Source organism: Salvelinus alpinus, chromosome 17 (assembly GCF_045679555.1).
Source record: "Salvelinus alpinus chromosome 17, SLU_Salpinus.1, whole genome shotgun sequence".
Lineage (NCBI taxonomy): Eukaryota > Metazoa > Chordata > Actinopteri > Salmoniformes > Salmonidae > Salvelinus > Salvelinus alpinus.
This window is the reverse complement of record NC_092102.1, coordinates 6,889,827-6,910,440: the sequence shown is the minus strand read 5'-3', so window position 1 is coordinate 6,910,440 and position 20,614 is coordinate 6,889,827. Positions and strand designations below refer to the sequence as shown.

Here is a 20,614-nt window from a genome sequence, read left to right as displayed (position 1 = left end):
GATAAATGGTTGATTTAGGTGCAATCTTACTGGCAGCAATATCCTTGCCTGTGAAGCCCTTTTTGTGCAAAGCAATGATGACGGCACGTGTTTCCTTGCAGGTAACCATGGTTGACAGAGGAAGAACAATGATTCCAAGCAGCACCTTCCTTTTGAAGCTTCCAGTCTGTTATTCGAACTCAATCAGCATGACAGAGTGATCTCCAGCCTTGTCCTCGTCACTCACACCTGTGTTAACGAGAGAATCACTGACATGATGTCAGCTGGTCCTTTTGTGGCAGGGCTGAAATGCAGTGGAAATGTTTTTGGGGGTTTCAGTTCATTTGCTTGGCAAAGAGGGACTTTGCAATTAATTGCAATTCATCTGATCACTCTTCATAACATTCTGGAGTATATGCAAATTGCCATCATACAAACTGAGGCAGCAGACTTTGTGAAAATTAATATTTGTGTCATTCTGACCACAGTAAAGTAAAAACAAGAGACTGAAACAGCTAAATGAATAGAGTTAACTGTGTCTGTCAGTGTGGTGGGAGGGGTTGGGGTTGAGGGTGGTTATGGTCTTGTCCTGGAGGCAGAACTGAGCAATTTCCCCTTTAGATAGACCAGCTGCAAAGTCCAAATTGGCTATGTTGTTAAAGGTCTTGACCTGAGCTCACAGATCACTGCACCTGTACATAGCTCATCTGTAAATAGCCCATCCAATCTACCTCATCCCCATACTGTATTTATTTATTTATCTTGCTCCTTTGCACCCCAGTATCTCAACTTGCACATCATCTTCTGCACATCCTACCATTCCAGTGTTTAATCGCTTTATTGTAATTACTTTGCCACCATGACCTATTTATTGCTTTTACCTGTCTTATCCTACCTCGTTTGCACATGCTGTATATATAGAGTTTTCTACTGTATTATTGATTGTACGTTTGTTTATCCCATGTGTAACTGTAGTATGTGTCGAACTGCTTTGCTTTATCTTGGCCAGGTCGCAGTTGCAAATGATAACTTGTTCTCAACTGGCCTACCTGGTTAAATAAAGGTGAAATAAAAAAAGATCTATATTTAAAAAATGTCTAAACAAAAATGAGCTTTTTGGTCTTACGCTTTGTTGGGGTTAGGCATTAGGGTTTGCAGTGTGGTTAGGGTTATGTTTAAAATGAGGTGTTATGACTTTGTGCCTGTGACCACTCTGCAGAGCTGCCCCAGAACAAGATGCATGACGAAAAATGCATTACCCACCGTGCACGGGCACACACACACCTCACAAAGTGCTGCTTGGGGACAGCAGACGTGAGCCAACAATGCAAATACACCCATGAAGCCACAAAGGACAAGAGAAAAGAAGAAACAACAGGACAATACAAAGGGGAAGAGAGAGGTCACTGACGCTGGGGATATCGGTCAATTATTTCTGCCTGTCTTGGATTTTAGAATTTATTCATCTGTTGAATGTCTCTCTAGCTTTTGCCATGGTTCCTTTTGAAAATTAAATGAATGCAATGAAAATTGAAATGGCGAGGGCATTTGTGATGCTTTTGTTTTGGTGAGATTTGACAGGAAAAGTGGGTGTCTGAATTGAGGAAGTTGACCCCATAGCTTCTACAGTGATATACTCAACAGCCATTTTTTTTATATGCATTTGTTTATTTATTTCACCTTTTATTTAACCAGGTAGGCCAGTTGAGAACAAGTTCTCATTTACAACTGCGACCTGGCCAAGATAAAGCAAAGCAGTGCGACAAAAACAACACAGAGTTACACATAAACAAACGTACAGTCAATAACACAATAGAAAAATCTATGTACAGTTTGTGCAAATGTAGAAGAGTAGGGAGGTAAGGCAATAAATAGGCCATAGAGGTGAAATAATGACAATTTAGCATTAACACTGAAGTGATAGATGTGCAGATGATGATGTGCATATCACTTAGTAATATAGCATAATCCTGTATCTGGTTGGTTATACTCTGTACACTTGTTAAAAAATAAATAATTGTCTATATTGATAAGTACAGAGCCCATAAGAAGAAATTGTTTTTACCTGAATCTGCTGCTTTTGTACAGTGCAAAAAAAAAAAAAATGTTTTTCGAGCATAACTTCAGCAATCACCCTTAGGCTGTTCACCCACACTGAGTAAGCCTGGCCAAAAGTGGCAATACTTTTAGTTGAAGAGATGGAAAGAAAATTCAGACGCATCCAAGCTTTTGCTAGAGTCAAACTTGCAATGTAAATAGTTTTAATGCAATACTTTGCATTGGGTAAATACTCTACCCCCAAAAAGACATAGGTGGAAAAGCACTACATTTTTACTTCCCGAACTGATTGAATGGAAAGGAATTGTCCCCAACCCTGGATGACCATAATATCATGAAAAGGCCTAGCTATCTTTGAAACATGGGTCCTTTCGGATAAACTGTTGTCAGGTGTCTGAGCTTTCTTCTCAACAGGTGGCCTAGAGCTAGGAATGGGAAAGTGAGCAGCCCGGAGATGCAGTAGAGGGCCATGTTACTGACCTCTGACCCCTCCTATGAGGTCACGAGGGGGTTCTCTTACCTCGAACAGGAACTGTGTAAATGTGAAATCTTATTTTCTTTGATCCCAAAGGCTTTTGTGCAATATTAATGGTGATGCTTTAACCCAGAGGCAAAGAAGAAAATACTTTTTGTTCCTGGTGCTGTTAAAGCTGCTTTTGCTCTAAATCCTCCAGAGGTGACACAATATCTTACATTTTTTACCCTCAAATGTCGACAAAACAATGTCATTTTTGTGTAGATAGGTTTCAAGTTGGGCGATGAAGACTTATTTTGTGAATGTTCTGTGGTCTACGCTTTGCAACTGTTTGCCTAAACATGTATCATATAGAACAAAAGACGATCTGATCACTTAAAATATCGAACTCCTACTTTTGAACTAGCGTAGCTTTTATTGCTCAGTCTTCCTTCCACACAGCTACTAAACCCCACATTTGGCCACGCTGTCGGTATTTCAAAAAACCCAAATGGCAAGCCAAAAAAACAACAAGCAAACCCTAACATATTTATTTACTCATTGCTCATTGGCCCCTCCCTTGTTTCTACCCAGCAACTGACTCCAGAAGAGAGCCACGATAGGCTGTGCCGGGTGGACTCCAACAGAAAGTCTAGAAACTTCAACAAGCAGCCCAGCACGGGGGACTACTACAAAGCCCTGGGTAGCGACGCGGTCGACGACCGTGGGGTCCGAACCATGGTGCCTAACGAGGAGGTAAACAGGACCAGACAATCAGGCTTCTCCAACTTCAGTCCTGCAAACTGGATGTGCAGGCTTTTGTTCCAGGCCAGCACTACAGACCTGATTCAACTAATCGTGGTCCATACCTAAGACCGTGATTAGTTGATCAACAGGTGTGATAGTACTGGGCTGGAACACAAGCCTCTCCAGAACCGTAGTGTATTCACTGTAGAAGAGGGAGGCATTTGTTTTTGGGGGGGGTTCATGGGCTATTCCTCTTAACTTTTTAAATATATTGTCTGGATGTTCTGTGACATACACAAGACCAGTTCTGTAATAGTCAAGTCAGCGGCACAGCATCATGATGGCTACCGTACCGTGCCCCCCTACAGTCAACTGGCTGGCACCAACAGGACTGGCTCCCCAGAAGTCTGTCCCTCCCAGGCCTTAATCATCACCTCAACCCAGGGCTTGCTGGTCCACCTCTCTGTGGCGAGGCAGGGTCTCCCTTGTAGAAAACATTAAGATCACATCTCTGTTGTATAAAGATAGATGAACACAAACAGAAAATAAACTACTGTCCTTAAGGGCTGCAGTATTGCTATGCTTTGAATTAGGTATGCACCGATACAACATTTTTGTCCGATACCGATATCCAATATTTTCCTTGCCAAAAAAAACCCCGATACCGATATTTAAAATTTTTGCGGCCTTTTAAGCATTCTAGTACAGTTCTTAAAAAATATGTTTTACCCCTTTTTCTCCCCAATTTCGTGGTATCCAATTGGTAGTTACAGTCTTGTCTCCTTGCTGCAACTCCCGTACGGACTCAGGAGTGGTGACGGTTGAGAGCCGTTCATCCTCCGAAACACAACCCAACCAAGTCGCACTGCCTCTTGACACAATGCCTACTTAACCAATGCATCGGAGGAAACACCATACACCTGGCGACGGTGTCAGCGTGCACTGTGCCCGGCCCACCACAGGAGTCGCTAGTGCGCAATGGGACAAGGATGTCACTGCCGGCCAAACCCTTCCCTAACCCGGGTGACGCTGGGCCAATTGTGCGCCGCCCCATGGGTCTCCCGGTCCCGGCCGGCTGCAACAGAGCCTGGACTCGAACCCAGAATCTCCAGTGGCACAGCTAGCACTGCGATGCACTGCACCACTCAGGAGGCCACAGTTAAATAGTTAACACACACACACATGGACACAGCAGTCTAAGGCACTGCATCTCTGGCACTGCAAGAGGCATCACTACAGTCCCTGGTTCGAATCCAGGCTGTATCACATCCGGCCGTGATTGGGAGTCCCATAGGGCGGCGCACAATTGGCCCAGCGTCGTACGGGTTTGGCCAGGGTAGGCCGTCATTGTAAATAAGAATTTGTTCATAACTGACTTGCCTAGTTAAATAAAGGTTACACACACCACACTGACCAAAAAGTTATTTTGTTGGCCTTTACGTATGTGCCCATTACCACTAAACCATAATCAAAACCTATTTCTTTCACTTACTTGCTGTGCTGTTTCATTGTTCAGTCGTTTCATTCTCAACCAGGATTTCATCATACATGTCAAGTAGTGAAGTTTCAGCTGTCTGTCCGTGGCCTCTCTTCCTCGGTGCGCACCGTGTCCGTTTCCATCTTGTCCAGCTGTCTATGTAACACTTAACGTAAACCTTGTTTCTTTTCTGCATCGAATTAGCGGTCCTTGTACCAAGCATCGAGCATGGTGGCGACAGTAAAGAGGCTCAGAGAGAATACCACCGAATCACTTGTTCACAGCCTCGGGTACTTTTGTAGGTTTTACCCCCACGGCCTGTCGGCAGTTTTTTTGAGCAGGCGTTTCAATGCCATGACAGAGGGTATCATGTCTGCTGCAGATGCAGTTGATGAGCTTATTTCCCCAGTCAGATGTTTGAATGGCGCTAGAAGTGTGTTCATGTTTCAAACATGTTCTCAAATCCCATTGAAATGACAGCAGCGGTATGAGAACCAGCACATTCTTGAGCAATACGGCTTTCCTCAGTAGGAAATCCTAGACGACCCACTGTGCTGTTCGACTCGGCATGCTAATGGGGCTGACATCGCTGGTCCAAATGTCATCGTTACGCCCATAGCAAGTAGCATCATGAATCCCATTATCGTGGCGTTAATGGATTTCGCCTTTGAGTTTTCTCGCTGAAATGTTCTTACTTTTTCAAATGACTGCTCAACTTGAACTTGTTTAGTTGTTGGAAGTGTGCGCTTAGTATTTTTCTGACATCGGTTTTGCACATCGGCGTTAAACTAGACATCGGGCCGATGTTGAGATTTTTTGCTAATATCGTCCGATTCCGATATGCTCACCGATATATCGTGCATCCCTAGATTGAATTGTTCCCTGGCATTTAATGGATGCCTTCATGTCATTGATAGGCCAGGGGTATAATTTAATCTCTGATTTGAAAAGGCAAGGAGGAAAACTAGTGTACACTTTGGTCATCAAGGAGTTGTGCACCTGTGGCTATGTGTGACTACGTAGGGCGAGACAGAGTTAGGTGTATTTTGTCTGTGGCCATCGTGTTGCGTTAGCCTTGGGCCACCACCATAAAAATATAATTGTTATGGAAAGTAATGTTATTTCTATGGGCACCACAGACAGCAGTGTTTGCCTGTGTCTCACTCTGTGTACCCCTGTTTACCATCCGTTGCCAACTCACTAACTGCTGCACTCTCATTTCCATCACCGCCCGAGTCTACGTCCTGTTGTGCAAAGTCACCTGCAGAACACAGACCCCAAAAAACGGAGTACAGTTCCATGTCTTACAAAGTGAAGCTAACCAGGACTGACTGTGCTGACTGCACTGCCAGGGAAATTTAAATGCTTTAAATGCAGACTTGAATTTGTATAAACCAGTGCTTTATCTTTTTAAAGGTAATGTCTTGTTTCAGGTCTAATCTATGTTGGCTTTATGGTTTTGTTGTGCTCACTAAACCTAAAGAATATTGTCTCAAATAAAATAAGCTAAATGTCCATTTTTGGGGTCAACACAGAAGAAACAGTTGAGCAGACAAATATTTCCACAGACACGGATCAATCAGGTCTTGCACGCATAGTCAACAGGCTCCCCAGGGAGCGGACAAAAATCTCATGGGTATCAGTTTGGTGTAATCTACATTGAGCCAATTAGGACCTCCATGGGGCGTCCTAACCCTTACACGTCCCCGAGGACCGGACAGATGGCGCCCCACATCGCCCCCGGCTAATCATTATCGCCAGCTGGGGCCCGGCACGTGCGGGAGAGGGACCCCCGTGGACGACCCCATCCCCTCATTATAGGGGAAGAGGGGCATAATGACAGGCACGCGTGTAAAAAGAGGAGGAGGAAGGGGGTTAAATGTCACGGTCCATTAACTCTGTAACAGCTGTGTTAGTGTCACTGTCAGGCTGTAGTGGGGGGTGGTGCGGAGGGGTGGGGGGGCTATTACTCTGTTACTCACAGCAACAGATGCCCCCCACGCCCCAGAGGGACACTAGATTAACTCCATTATTATTCCCACTGGGTGTAATGTCTTTATGTGTAGATTTAAGACAGCAAATGTTTAATTGAGCCGTCATTTCAGAGTCAACTACAGTACCGTACATCTGTCACAGTATTACTCCCCCTCTCTCCTCCCACTACAACAATGTTATTGGCCCAGCACAGCACAGCTACTGTAGACTGTCTTGGCAGGTATTCCTGCGAAGACAGGAGTGATATGGTTCATTGGCTCCTACCATTATTACAACTTCCTCTCAGCTGTCAAGGAATGAGATCACAATAAGATCCGGATGGGTGATGTTTTGACTGTGCAAAAATGGGGAGATGTTACCAAAAAAAAGTAGATTCACAATTTTACCTGCATTTCTTCTTTTCACAATGTCCATGGCAAGGGATTGATTTGGGTTTAAAGATAACTGTACCGTGTATGCAATTCAATGAAAAAATTTGCTTTCGATCAAGTGTTGTACATAGTATTTGAAATCTCTGTATTTTAGCTCTGTCAAAATGGGGCCCTTTTATATTTAAGATGGGCAGGCAACCCTTATCATTTTCCTCATGTTATATGTTTTTGCTGGTGGGATATGAACTAACCATTTTCTATTCTTTATGATCCAATCAGGGTTCTCTGTTATTGGAGGAATCAGCCGACAGCCCCGCCCCCAGCCCACAGAACGGCACCACCGAAGAGTTGCCCCCCCCTCCTCCCCTGCCCCCACTCCCCATCAGCAATCCCACCCCGGCACCCCCTCCTCCCCTGCCCCCACTCCCCATCAGCAATCCCACCCCGGCACCCCCTCCTCCCCCGCCATTGCCCTCAGAAATGCCCACCTGCCAGTACAGCCCTTCCTCAAGCACCAACCAGCGACGCCCCTCCTCCTCTTCAGGAAGTGAGTCATCACTCCTGCGATCTTTCGCTTTCTCTTTTTCTTAATTTTTCTTTTCTCGCTTTCACTTTCTCTCCATTTTCACTACCCCTTCCTCTCTTTCTGGCATTGTGCTTCTCTCCTCTTGTAACTGCAGTCCATTCTGAACATGGTTTCTTTCATGTTACATTTGCTAGTTTCACAGATGGCAAAACCAGTGTGAAGTGTCAATAGACTCCTTCTCCACTCCCCCTGATGGTGCACTAATTCCTGGAAAGCTGAGTTGCGGCAGGCGCAAAACTGGAACAATGTTATCTCATTCTGTAGCCCCGAGAGATGAGTCTGGCTTTACCGTCCCAGATAACTGATTACAAATGTATGCCCTCGCTCAGGGCTATCGTTACCAACCCGTTTAGTGTTCAGCAATTTCCTTAATTCCCCCCCCTCTCTCTTGACTGACTGGCACTACCTTACATGGTTGCTCTTTGCCCTGTCTGCTCCTCTGTTCTAGTTACAAAAATCGTGGTTATTTTCTATGGTTGGGGGAAATTTGATTTTAGCAATATGTTCAATTGTTCCATTCCAGAGCATTGGGGCGCTGCGTCAGCACTATGATGTCAGCCGCTCTATAGTCAAAACCATAGAGATAAAACGTTCTCATATTTGATTTGTCCTGTTGAATTTGACACTCATCTGTCTTCTATTACGGCCGTCTACTAACAAGCTCTCTTCGTCCTCCTTCAATTGTGTCAATGGTCCTATCCCTCTCTCCCCTCCGGAACACCTGCTATCTGTCTGCATGCGTCGACCCCTTCTCACTCTCCTCCTCTTCTCTCTCTCTCCACTGCTGCCTATCTGAAGGTGGGGAGTTTCTGTGCCCCTCTCCTCAGCCTGAAGGCGGCCCACGTAGGGTGATAAAGAGTAAGTACTAGTAGCTTCAATTCAACTTTATTTATCCCCTCGTGGGCAATTAAGGTGCGTCTCAAATCAACATCCTTGTCGTCCCTCTGGGCAGAAGACCTCTCTTTTAACCCATACAAACCATTTCCTTTATTTTCTTCCTCTCCTTTCTTTCACATCCACCTGCCATGGTGCTTGTCTCACCGTCTGCCTGCTGGAGACACACAGTCGATTAGGCAGAAAACTACAAAACAAATAAGTGGTCAGAGGCTGTATCCTGGTTGGTTGATGCGTGTAATAAATGGGCAATACATGGGTTATAAAGGGGTAATAAGAGTGAATTAAAGCTGTAATTATAGATGGGTGTGGAACAAAGAGGCCAGAGAGCTTATTCAAATTAGGTGTGTGCAAAGTGTAGAGCGTCACAGAAAGACATACAATATAGAGCAGACATGATTCTGGTCAATAACATGGCAGAGAAGCATTGAACATACCCTTTCTGCACAACACATTTCTATCTGAATCCTCCGAAGTAGACCCAATAAGCCCAGCAACACACGTTTCCTCCTGACGAGAGGGAGTTAACCCTGGGGAATCTGGACTTGTTTTCATCATATCTAAGGCATTTCTAGGACCGTGAGATGTTTCACACATAATTGCCCAGGAGGAAGGCAGGTCAGGGCTTCCCCCGCAGAATGGTGCGCCCTATGACGGCTTGCGGTGTATTGATGTAGTCCAGCTCTGTGGCATTCGGCGAAGGCTGTTAAACTGTTTGTGGGTTCAGATATGGTTGTCCTTGTTCGATAGGAACATCGCTGAAAGACGTCTCTCTATCAGCAGATTCATTGTTAAATATACGAGCAGACATGTATTTTTTTCAGTCTCTGAAAGACTACAACTTGTGTTGGGCGGTGCTTCGTGCTCTGGCCCCTGTCCCTCTCCCAAGATGGACTTTTTCGAAGAAGAGGCGGACACTTAACAACAATCCTTTGGGCAAAACTAAATGAACTGACCAGATGCAATGGCTTCAAGTGATTCCTCTCATCAACACGAATTCGACGATGGAGCATCTATAAGCTACATGGTGACATTCAACCATACATGCTTCAACCTGAATATAGCAAAGATGATTTGAAACAAAGGGTTGGATTTAGCAAACGTTAGAAGCTCAGCTATGGCCGATGCCAGCATGAGGGCAGATGACAAAAATACGATTTCTAGCGAAGTAAAATATTTTTCCTGAAAGCCACCTAGCTAGCTAACTTTAGTTTATCTACTGAAACTCATATTGTGTATTGCTGGTTAACTTACTACTGTGTTATTGTCGGAGGGAAATAAAATTATTTTTCTGTTTGCTAACTTCGCTAGCTAGGTAGCTAACTAACTAAGTTAGATAAACAACTACCGGTAGCCATAGGTATGATCTAAAATAATGTTTTACAATCTGCTATTTTTTTTCTCTATTGTTTGACCTATTCTCTTTTTAGTCGTAGATATGGCTAGCTACTAAATAGCAAACTACAAAGTTATAACCAGCCACCTAAAGCTTGGTTTACTAGCAAACATTAGCACATGACTGGAATTAGCTAACTAGTTAGCCTGACACCTGCTAACTTATGTGCCACACCTCGCATTTGTAACTTGTTAATAAACGTGTAACATCAACAACTGTAAATCATTTTACTAGCTAGCTATGTAACATAATTGATGAGGGTTGACATTGGTTATGATTATGACCGTGGATGCATTTCACAAAATGGTATGCATGACGCAAGAGGATTCCAAACAGATGTAAATAACAAGTATTGTATATCCAGCAAGCTAGCTAACAACGTTTACTAGCAAACAGTGAGGAGAAACAATAATAGAACGATTTACTGTTGTAAATCTCTAAAACTGAAGCTGGTTTTACTATAAAAAATGGGTGTATACTACATTAATTTGTTACTTTTTTATTTTCAATTTTTGACTTTTTTTAAGCATTGTTAGCTAAGGGCGTGCAAGTAAGCATTTCACTGTCATTTCACTGTAATTCACCTGTTGTATTCGGCGCATGTGACAAATAAAATGTACTTTTTTGTCTTGCCAACGTAGTGGTGCGCACACGAAATGATGTAGCACAGACGGGGGTCACGCACTGCAAGATTCTTCACTTGGTTGTGAGGATTGTCGATACCATGTCTTGTGTGATTAGATTTAACGTAGCTACAACAAACAGTGGCGTAAAGCAGCATCATAAACGTTTTCAGTCACATTCACGCTTGCCATACAGAATTGAAATGTCTAGCCAACATTTTGAATTGAATAACATTGCTTGTGCACTTCAGAGCTGTAACGATTTGACGCTTTGTTTAAAGGCAAGTACAAACTATACTGAACAAAATTAGAAATGCAACAGTAAAATCTTTGAAATTGTTGCATGAGTTACAGTTCATATGAAGAAATCAGTCAATTTAAATGTATTAATTGGCCCCATATCTATCGATTTCACATGACTGGGAATACAGATATGCATCTGTTGGTCACATACATAAAGAAAAAATGGGCCTCACAATGGGCCTTAGGATCTCATCATGGTATCTCTGTGCATTCAAATTGCCATCGATAAAATGCAATTGTGTTTGTTGTCCGTAGCTTATGCCTGCCCATACCATAACCCCACCACCACCATTGGGGGCACTCTGCTCACAATGTTGACATAAGCAAACCGCTCACCCACACGACGCCATACACGTGCTCTGCGATTGTGAGGCTGGTTGGACGTACTGCCAAATTCTCTAAAACGATGTTGGAGGCGGCTTATGGTAGAGAAATCAACATTAAATTCTCTGGCAACAGCTCTGGTGGACATTCCTGCAGTAAGCATGCCAATTGTACGCTCCGTCAAAACTTGAGACAACTGTGGCAATGTGTTGTGTGGCAAATTTGAGTGACCTTTTATTGTATGTTATTTAACCAAAGATTTTCCATTCATGTTTTTTTAAATTGAACCTTTATTTAAACAGGGAGTCACATTAAGATTAAAAAGCTCTTTTACAAGAGAGCCCTGTATACATTACAATTAAAACAGAATAAAACATACACGTGTATAAAACAAAATAATTCAGCACACAATCACAAAATAAACAAATTTAATAAAGCAATCACATTCAACTACATAGAGGTCCTCAATCAATAATGTAAACTGCCTGAGTGACACCAGCACATATAACTGCAGTGAACTCTGCAGATTGTTCCACAAATTAGGGGCAAAAAAAAACTAAACACAGATTTTCCCAAATCTGTGGAGACTGAAGGGATCTCTAGTGTTATCCATTCCTGAGAACGGGTTTGGTAAGTTATGATTCTTAACATAATTAATGAAGTTACATATGCAGGGAGTTTCTGTCAGATTGCTTTGTAAATAAATAAAAGAGAATGCAGTGCTCTTCTTACAGACGGAGCGGTCCGTCCCACATTTTAATACAGACTACAATGATGAGTCCTAAAATTGTCCCCTGTGATAAAACGTATTGCGGAATGGAAGACGGGTTTTAAAACAGAGGTTGCCGCATGCGTGTAAACAATATTACCACAATCCAATACAGGGAGAAGCATTGTTTGAACAATCTTTCTCCTATTTTCAATACTGAGGCATGATTTATTTCAATATAAAAAAACAATCTTGGATCTTAGCTTCTTAGTCAGCTTCTTTTCTATATGCGTTACGAAGGACATCTTGTCATCAATCCAGACACCCAGGTACTTATATTGAGAAACAAGCTCAATTTGGCTTCCATTTGTAGGCCAAATATGCAGGTCCTCAGGGTCAACAGCTCAGATAGCTGATGTTTAAAGTTAGTGAGGTAAATATAAGTCTCCAGCTTCAGCGATTTTTGCAATTCGTTCCAGTCACTTGCAGCAGAGAACTGGAAGGAAAGGTGGCTAAATTAGGTGTTGGCTTTGAGGATGACCAGTGCTGGAGCGAGTGCTACGGGTGGGTGTTGTTATCGTGACCAGTGAGCTGAGATAAGGCGGATTACTGCCCGTCAGGAAGTAATATAGTAATGACTATATGCTGTGGCAGAGCCAGGGTGAAATTCCCCTTTAATGTGGGGGGGTGTCAAAGAGACTAAAGACTGTTAAATCACCAACCCCAGATGCAGTCTGCAGCAATAACCCTTAGAAATTAACGCTGAACCATTGGTCCCCATTGCCGTCCCACTGTGGTGCCCATTGCGGTCCCATTGTGATCATATTGCTGTTACATTGTGGTCCCATTACCGTTCCATTGTGGACGGCTATTTACTGAGTAGTGCACCTGTCAGTAGTTATTTCACCTACTTATTGCCTTTCTGGCAAACGTCCTATGTCCACACCCTCAGCCTAAACACAACCATGCACATAGTGTTTGCACACACACACACACCAATCCACACCCGTCGTTCTTGCCTCTAGAGAAAATACCACACCATGCAAACCTAAGCCTGTCTGCATTTGTGAACTGCTAAAGTTTAGCTTGTGCTCCTCAATGAAGATTTAATAGGACCAATTAGACGAAAGTAGGCCCAGAGTAATACCATCAGTTGTCAGGGGTTTCTATTTTATGGATATTTTGTATATGGTCTTTGTGAGTATTTGTATCTAAATATATGTATGAAACATAGTTAATCAGTCCAATTGAAAGAAATTCGGTGACTGTGACGTGTAACTTTTAGTTTTTGGATGGATGATGGTCCGGGATGGTGTCTTAAGAGCTGAAAGGTGCCTGCTTCTTGATCTCGCCTTATATCAATGGGCAGGCTGGCTCTGTGCGCGTGCGCCGGGGTAGGCGAGTGGTCAGGTTGCTCATTAGCTTGACTGACTGAGATCGCTCTCTCCCTCCCACTAATCCACCCTCAGAGCCTCTTTGAGCATGGGGTGGTGCTGGACGAGGCAGGGTAAGGCAAACGGGAGAAGGGGAAGGGGGGAGTGAGGCTGGATCTTAAATCCAGGCCCAGTTTGGCAAGCCGTTCGCTGTCGGCGCCAATTACCACTGATTCCTGTATATTTCTCCCCAACTGTGATGGGTCTTTTATAGATGGCTGCTCTCTTTTCTCTGAGGATAGAGAGGGAGAGAGCGCAGGAGGGAGCGAGGGGGAGGAGAGGGAGTAAGAAGGGGTGGGTGATTGCATGAAGCTTAGCCCCGGTTGCTCAGTCAGCCTGTTGCCGTTTCCTCCTGTTTCTGTTGCCTCGCAGCAAGTCGGGTTTTTGTCTCAGTCGGGCAGGAATGAAGGAATGATCGAAAGTGAACTGGGTCGTCAAATTCAAGTTCCACACACAAATTCAGGTATCTATCCTACTGTTTTATTTATTTGTGTCAAGTTTTATGCTTTGTCTGTCATTGGGATGTTAAAGATTTTACCTTTTGGTGTCTTAGAAAAGGTATGATGAGTCTATTTGCTAGTGTTCATTTTATCATATAGTTAAGTGTTTTACCTGCTGATTGAGCTGTCAGTCTGAGGCATTTAGCAGGTGATTTTGTTGTGAGGGTTCAGGCAGCCCTGTTGAATGTACCTTTTTAATTGTTAATGTTATTTGAATACGTTTGTGGTATCTAATCAAATTGAGTTGTTTGCGCTTCATTTCTTTACATTGACTTTACGAAGTGCATTTTCCATTTTTATAAATCACTTTAGCTGTTCAATATGGCAGGCATTGCATAAGTATGTTTCTCAGGTAACATAATTGTTTAATAACTGTTATTGCGGTAATAGGCATTGTCACCATTGTCACTTGATGCATTATGACAGTTCAGACAAATCACCTGTTGGCATTGCAGGTTGTGTAGTCTATTCATTACTTTACCAGATGGAAACTCCCTGTTTCTCTACTGTCCTTTATACCATTACAATTTCCAAACAAAGTGCCTTTGTTCCCGGATTTAACAATAAAGACGCAATTATTAGCAGACCCTATTTTAGGACACTATTCTGTTGTAAGGGGATTGGGCTCGTGGCAGCCTTTTGTTTTAACTAAGATTCCAGTTTTAAGTCTGAAACTTAGTTTTACACAAGGAGCTGTGCCGGATCATCCCTAACCTGTGCATTTTGATTGTTCCGAATCGGTCATGTGAAATCATTTGCTGCCCCTTTCTCTCAATAGCAGCAAATTGGCAGTGTGTCAATCTATCTCTCCATTGGTTCTAGAGTGGTGCAAAGTCCTGTTTTTTCCCTTGATGGTGCACTCACAGATTATTTGCTGAAATATATAATTCGGTGCACATGACCCCTCTGCCCAAAATTGTTTTGTTTTCGTTTCCAAACCATATGATGAATGGCAATTAGTTGAATGGAAAGTGGAGGCCCCATTATAGTCCTTTCACGAGAGTCATTTTACTACAAGTGTCTGCTCTAAAAAGAAGACAATAAAAACAGCATCAAAAGACTCCTCTCTGCACTCGTCTCCCCTTTTGCGTTTCACACATGCCTTACGTCAGTATTGTCTGCCACCGACTGACGAAGAGAGACAATATTCAACAGCCAGGTGTCTACCGGTGCCAGTGTCCCTCGCCACCAAGGCTCTCTTGCTCAGCTCAATTATACTGTAGTTCAAAAAGTATATTCAGGAGGAAAAGGCTTTCTTCAGGGTCCTTAATTTAGAGTATTCTGAACATTAGACCTATCAGGAAGTTGGTGTTCCTATCTCTACCAGTGTAAGAGCAGTGGGATTCTAAGAATTGCAAAGAGCCTGTGGTATTAGTGGAATGAGAGAGTAGTCTTCAATCTACTATATGTAAATAAACCTTAACCCAACAGTAATTGTAATTTATATACTTAAAAAGGCATGATAATTATTTTGCCACAAGCAGGATTGAAACCCTGGTATATAGGAGTGGAAGCCATTGTCGTTACCATTAAGCCACAGAGACTTGAGTGTTGGCAGTCTAAAATGGTGGATTTAGAGAGCAACAGGCGAAATGGTGTGTTTTTACATTGTCTCACAGTGAAAACGTAGTTGATTATTCCTGGCTTGCTAGTTACCTTGCTAGCTACATTTCCAGATTAGATTGAAGGATGGCATGCTAGCAAGTTAGTCTATATTTGTTACGACAGTGCTAGCTAGCTAGAGAAATAAGAAAGTCGTTGTGTGGTTGTGGTCAGTAGTTATGGTCAGTGGTTGTGGTCAGTAGTTGTGTTGCAGGTTCTTTGGGCCCTATAGTATGGACTTGTTCAGTAGTTGTGGTCTGTAGATGTGGAAGTCATTAACATTAAGCCATGGAGACTTGAGTGCTGGCAGTCTAAAATGGTGGATTTAGACAGCACCGGGCGAAATGGTGTTTTTACTTTCAGTAATAACAATAATTTTATTGATAACTAGAAAAGGAAGTCTCAGCTGCCTGAAAGTATTATTAATGTTAGTGGAAGAAGTTTACAGGTGAAAAGTCTCTGTGCCCTTGAGCAAGGCACTTAATCATCATCAATTGCTACTCTGGTTGAACCACCATGTTAACTAATTGGAGTTAAAGAGTGTTTAATTGAAAGTTGGTTTGGAGTGTGTATCTTAAAAGGTGTACAGCAGTGTTCCAAAATTTGCAGATTTTGTTCACAATAGACCTCCATGTTAAAATTAGCATTTTGCAATACATACACACCCCCATACACACCCCACACAATACACACCCCTTTTTTCTCCACAATTTCGTGATATTCAATTGGTAGTTAGTCTTGTCCCATCGCTGCAACTCCCTTACGGACTCGAGAAAGGCAAAGGTTGAGAGCCATGCATCTTTCAAAACACGACCCTGTCAAGCCGCACAGCTTTTTGACATACTGCTCACTACCCGGAAGCCAGCCTCACCAATGTGTCAGAGGAAACAACTGGCGACACGAGTCAGCGTGTATGCACCCAGCCCGCCACAAGTAGTCGCTAGAGCACAATGGGACAGTAATTTTGTAATTTCTTGGAAGAATTACTCTTGCTGAATAATATTTTTTGCAATGGATTAGAAAGTGCACTTTTTTTGTCTACCTTTTCTATAGCCAATTGGTGGTCACTGAGCCTGTATTTGGTCAGGATCTGTCTCTGTTTTGTATCTCTGACAGAGTAGAGAGATTCTGCCAATTTGTATGATCTTTTTAGAGCCAAATAACAAATGTTGTGTTTTTTCTTCATTTTCCCAATTTGTCAAATAGGAAGTTTTAATTTCTGTAAGAATCTAATTAGATGTTCCTGTGTGTTTGATTGTTTAGTGTTTTTAACAACTGACATAGGGGACTCTTTTCAAGGTTCAACTCTTGGCTTTCCAGTGAAGGGGTGTTTTGGGGCTTCATTTAAACAATGTTAGTGTCCTTTTCTTTATATTATCAATTAGAGCAAATCTTCCGTGTTCCGCTCTGCACGCATTATTTGGTACTTTATTTCTCTATTATTTTCTTTCCCTCCCAATGCTTATAATCATAATTGCAGGTTGGACCCTAAACCTCACTTCAACATAGTGAAATTGGTAAAATGACACAATTGAGTATTTTGCACCAGATTTGGATTGGAATATTTATTTTGGAGAATAGTTTTTCAATGGAGTAAAATGTTTTGCCAGACCAAAGCCACCAGAGGCACAGATTTTTAGTCCCCGGTAGTTGCACCATTGGGCATGTTCAACTGTGTGTTTTCCTATGAAGGAGTGTCTGCTTCTCTGGTTCCTGGCCTAGTGGTCCTCTGTAGCTCAGGTGGTAGAGCATGGCGCATGCTACACCAGCATAGTGGATTTCGATTCCTGGGACCACCCTTACATAAGATGTATGCACGCATGACTAAGTCGCTTTGGCTAAAGGTGTCTGTTAAATGGCATATATTGCTGTTTATTGCCCAGTTGATGCAGTATTCCCATAGAATGTCTAGTTGCTCCTGTAGACCTTGCTCTGTTGGTGACAGCAGGACAACGTCATCTGCGTAGAGCAGGTATCGGACTTCCTCGTCTTTGAAGGTGAGTCCAGGGGCTGCAGATCGGTCCAACAACGCTAGTTTGTTGATGTAGATGTTGGACTGCACCGTTGTCTCACCCACACCCCTGGCCGCTCTTGTGCAAAAAACTCTGTTCTCTTAGTGTAGTTTAATGCACCATTTGTTATTCACATAAAGGGATTTAATGACGTCGTATAGTCTACCCCCAATGATGCTTTTTAGGGTTTTGTAATATAATCCATTATGCCAAATGGAATCAAAAGCATTCTTAAAATCAACAAAACGTGCAAATACTTTCCCTCTGTTGTTCTGATGAACATGCTGGTTTATTAGCGTGTGAATGTTCTGTGTTTGGGTAGAAAGACAACACATTTTTTGCTTAGAGCGTTATGTTTTGTGAGGAAGGTCTGAATTCGGTCATTGAGAATACAGTATAACAATTTTTCCCATGTTACTAGCGACACATTCGCCTATAATTTTTAGGGTCTGATTTGCTACCTTTTTTGTATATTGGGGTTATGAGCGCCTGGTTCCAAGTATTAGGGAAGCATCCACTTAATAAGAGGGTCTTCACACTTCACAAAAATACCCTCTGCTACACGTATACTGCAATGTAAACTTGTCACATCTCGACCGCTACCTCCAACACTCGCCCGCCTCTAATCTGGGCAGTGTAAACAGAATTATTATTTCAGTCGCAATTTGCTTTTACCTCATGACTTCCATGATATTGATCAAATGAAGCCTGGTTTGTTCTAAGGTAACTTTAATACGGTAGCTAGTGTAAGCCTAAGAGCGCCTTTCAGCTAAACCAGGGCTCTCCAACCCTGTTCGTGGAGAGCTTCCCTCCTGTAGTTTTTCATTCCAACCCCCAGTTGTAACTAACCTGTTTCAGTTTATCAGCTAGCTAATTATTAGAATCATGTGCGCTAGATTAGGGTTGGAACGAAAACCTACAGGACTGTAGCTCTTCAGGAACAGGGTTGGAGAGCCCTGAGCTAAACGTCAGCATTTACGTAGCTACAGTCAGCACATTCTGACTGTAGCTACAGTCAGCACGATTTCATTATCGATTTGCTAACGTTACTTGATCATGAAGCATGTTTGTTATTTAGCTTTCTTAGTTAGCTAGCAGGAGTTAGCTGTGGATTGTCAGCTAATTTAATGTGTATGGCCCGCAAAATAAACCCTCTGTCTGCACATGCTTGTGGATTGTTGCATTATTCAAGACATTTACATTTACATTTAAGTCATTTAGCAGACGCTCTTATCCAGAGCGATATGATATCCAGTGGAACAACCACTTTACAATAGTGCATCTAACTCTTTTAAGGGGGAGGGGGGGGGTTAGAAGGATTACTTTATCCTATCCTAGGTATTCCTTAAAGAGGTGGGGTTTCAGGTGTCTCCGGAAGGTGGTGATTGACTCCGCTGACCTGGCGTCGTGAGGGAGTTTGTTCCACCATTGGGGTGCCAGAGCAGCGAACAGTTTTGACTGGGCTGAGCGGGAACTGTACTTCCTCAGAGGTAGGGAGGCGAGCAGGCCAGAGGTGGATGAACGCAGTGCCCTTGTTTGGGTGTAGGGCCTGATCAGAGCCTGAAGGTACGGAGGTGCCGTTCCCCTCACAGCTCCGTAGGCAAGCACCATGGTCTTGTAGCGGATGCGAGCTTCAACTGGAAGCCAGTGGAGAGAGCGGAGGAGCGGGGTGACGTGAGAGAACTTGGGAAGGTTGAACACCAGACGGGCTGCGGCGTTCTGGATGAGTTGTAGGGGTTTAATGGCACAGGCAGGGAGCCCAGCCAACAGCGAGTTGCAGTAATCCAGACGGGAGATGACAAGTGCCTGGATTAGGACCTGCGCCGCTTCCTGTGTGAGGCAGGGTCGTACTCTGCGAATGTTGTAGAGCATGAACCTACAGGAACGGGTCACCGCCTTGATGTTAGTTGAGAACGACAGGGTGTTGTCCAGGATCACGCCAAGGTTCTTAGCACTCTGGGAGGAGGACACAATGGAGTTGTCAACCGTGATGGCGAGATCATGGAACGGGCAGTCCTTCCCCGGGAGGAAGAGCAGCTCCGTCTTGCCGAGGTTCAGCTTGAGGTGGTGATCCGTCATCCACACTGATATGTCTGCCAGACATGCAGAGATGCGATTCGCCACCTGGTTATCAGAAGGGGGAAAGGAGAAGATTAATTGTGTGTCGTCTGCATAGCAATGATAGGAGAGACCATGTGAGGATATGACAGAGCCAAGTGACTTGGTGTATAGCGAGAATAGGAGAGGGCCTAGAACAGAGCCCTGGGGGACACCAGTGGTGAGAGCACGTGGTGCGGAGACAGATTCTCGCCACGCCACCTGGTAGGAGCGACCTGTCAGGTAGGACGCAATCCAAGCGTGGGCCGCGCCGGAGATGAGTGTAATCTCGAGTGTAATATGGTTTGGTTGCATTATTGCATTTTGTAATGTGTTTTAGAATAAAAGCTGCTTGGGTTGTTAAATAGTTTGTACTTACTGGCTTGTGGCTACTGTGATATTTACGGTCAACTTGAGCTGCGGACCAAGAATGTCGCGTTGCCATGAAAGGTAAGGAGAGGATGTCATATGAATTGAAAAGTAGAAATCTGTTTAGTCACTCCGCTCCTCAGACTCTCCTTCATCTCTCGTAGTGGGAATAGGGCCTAAGACATCCTGCAGCTCAGAAGTACTGTGTTTAAGCATTTCATTCCTGATGCTATCAGGGCCACATGCCTTTGCAGCTTCAAGGGCCTTTTCACACTAACCTACTTTGGCGACACAAACTAGGTCCAGGAGAGATACTTATGTAGTGTAAAGAGATGCTTCGAAAACAACAGGTGCAGACTAACAGTGAAATGCTTACTTACGGGCCCATTCCCAACAATGCAGAGAGAATAAAAATAAAATAATAGATAACACAAGGAATAAATACACAATGATAATGTGGCTATATACACCGGGGAACCAGTACCGAGTCGATGTGCAGGGGTATGAGGTAATTGAGATATGTACAGATAGGTAGGGGTAAGGTGATGATGAGAAAAAGCAGCAGCGTATGTGACGAGTCAGAAGGGTTAGTGCAGATAGTCCAGGTAGCTATTTGGTTAACTATTTAGCAGTCTTGTGGCTTGGTGGTAGAAGCTGTTCAGCGTCCTGTTGGTACCAGACTTGG

General features: G+C 43.5%; 1 protein-coding gene across 1 annotated transcript in view; it reads left to right on the top strand.

Moving 5' to 3' along the window:
* Positions 1-20,614, top strand: part of LOC139543213 (espin-like) — a 103,490-nt gene that overhangs the window by 42,973 nt on the left and 39,903 nt on the right. Inside the window, exons 9-11 of the mRNA XM_071349475.1 lie at positions 3,086-3,352; positions 7,361-7,628; positions 13,648-13,812. Of these exons, the coding sequence (XP_071205576.1) occupies positions 3,086-3,352; positions 7,361-7,628; positions 13,648-13,812 (700 nt within the window). The remainder of the gene's footprint in view (positions 1-3,085; positions 3,353-7,360; positions 7,629-13,647; positions 13,813-20,614) is intronic.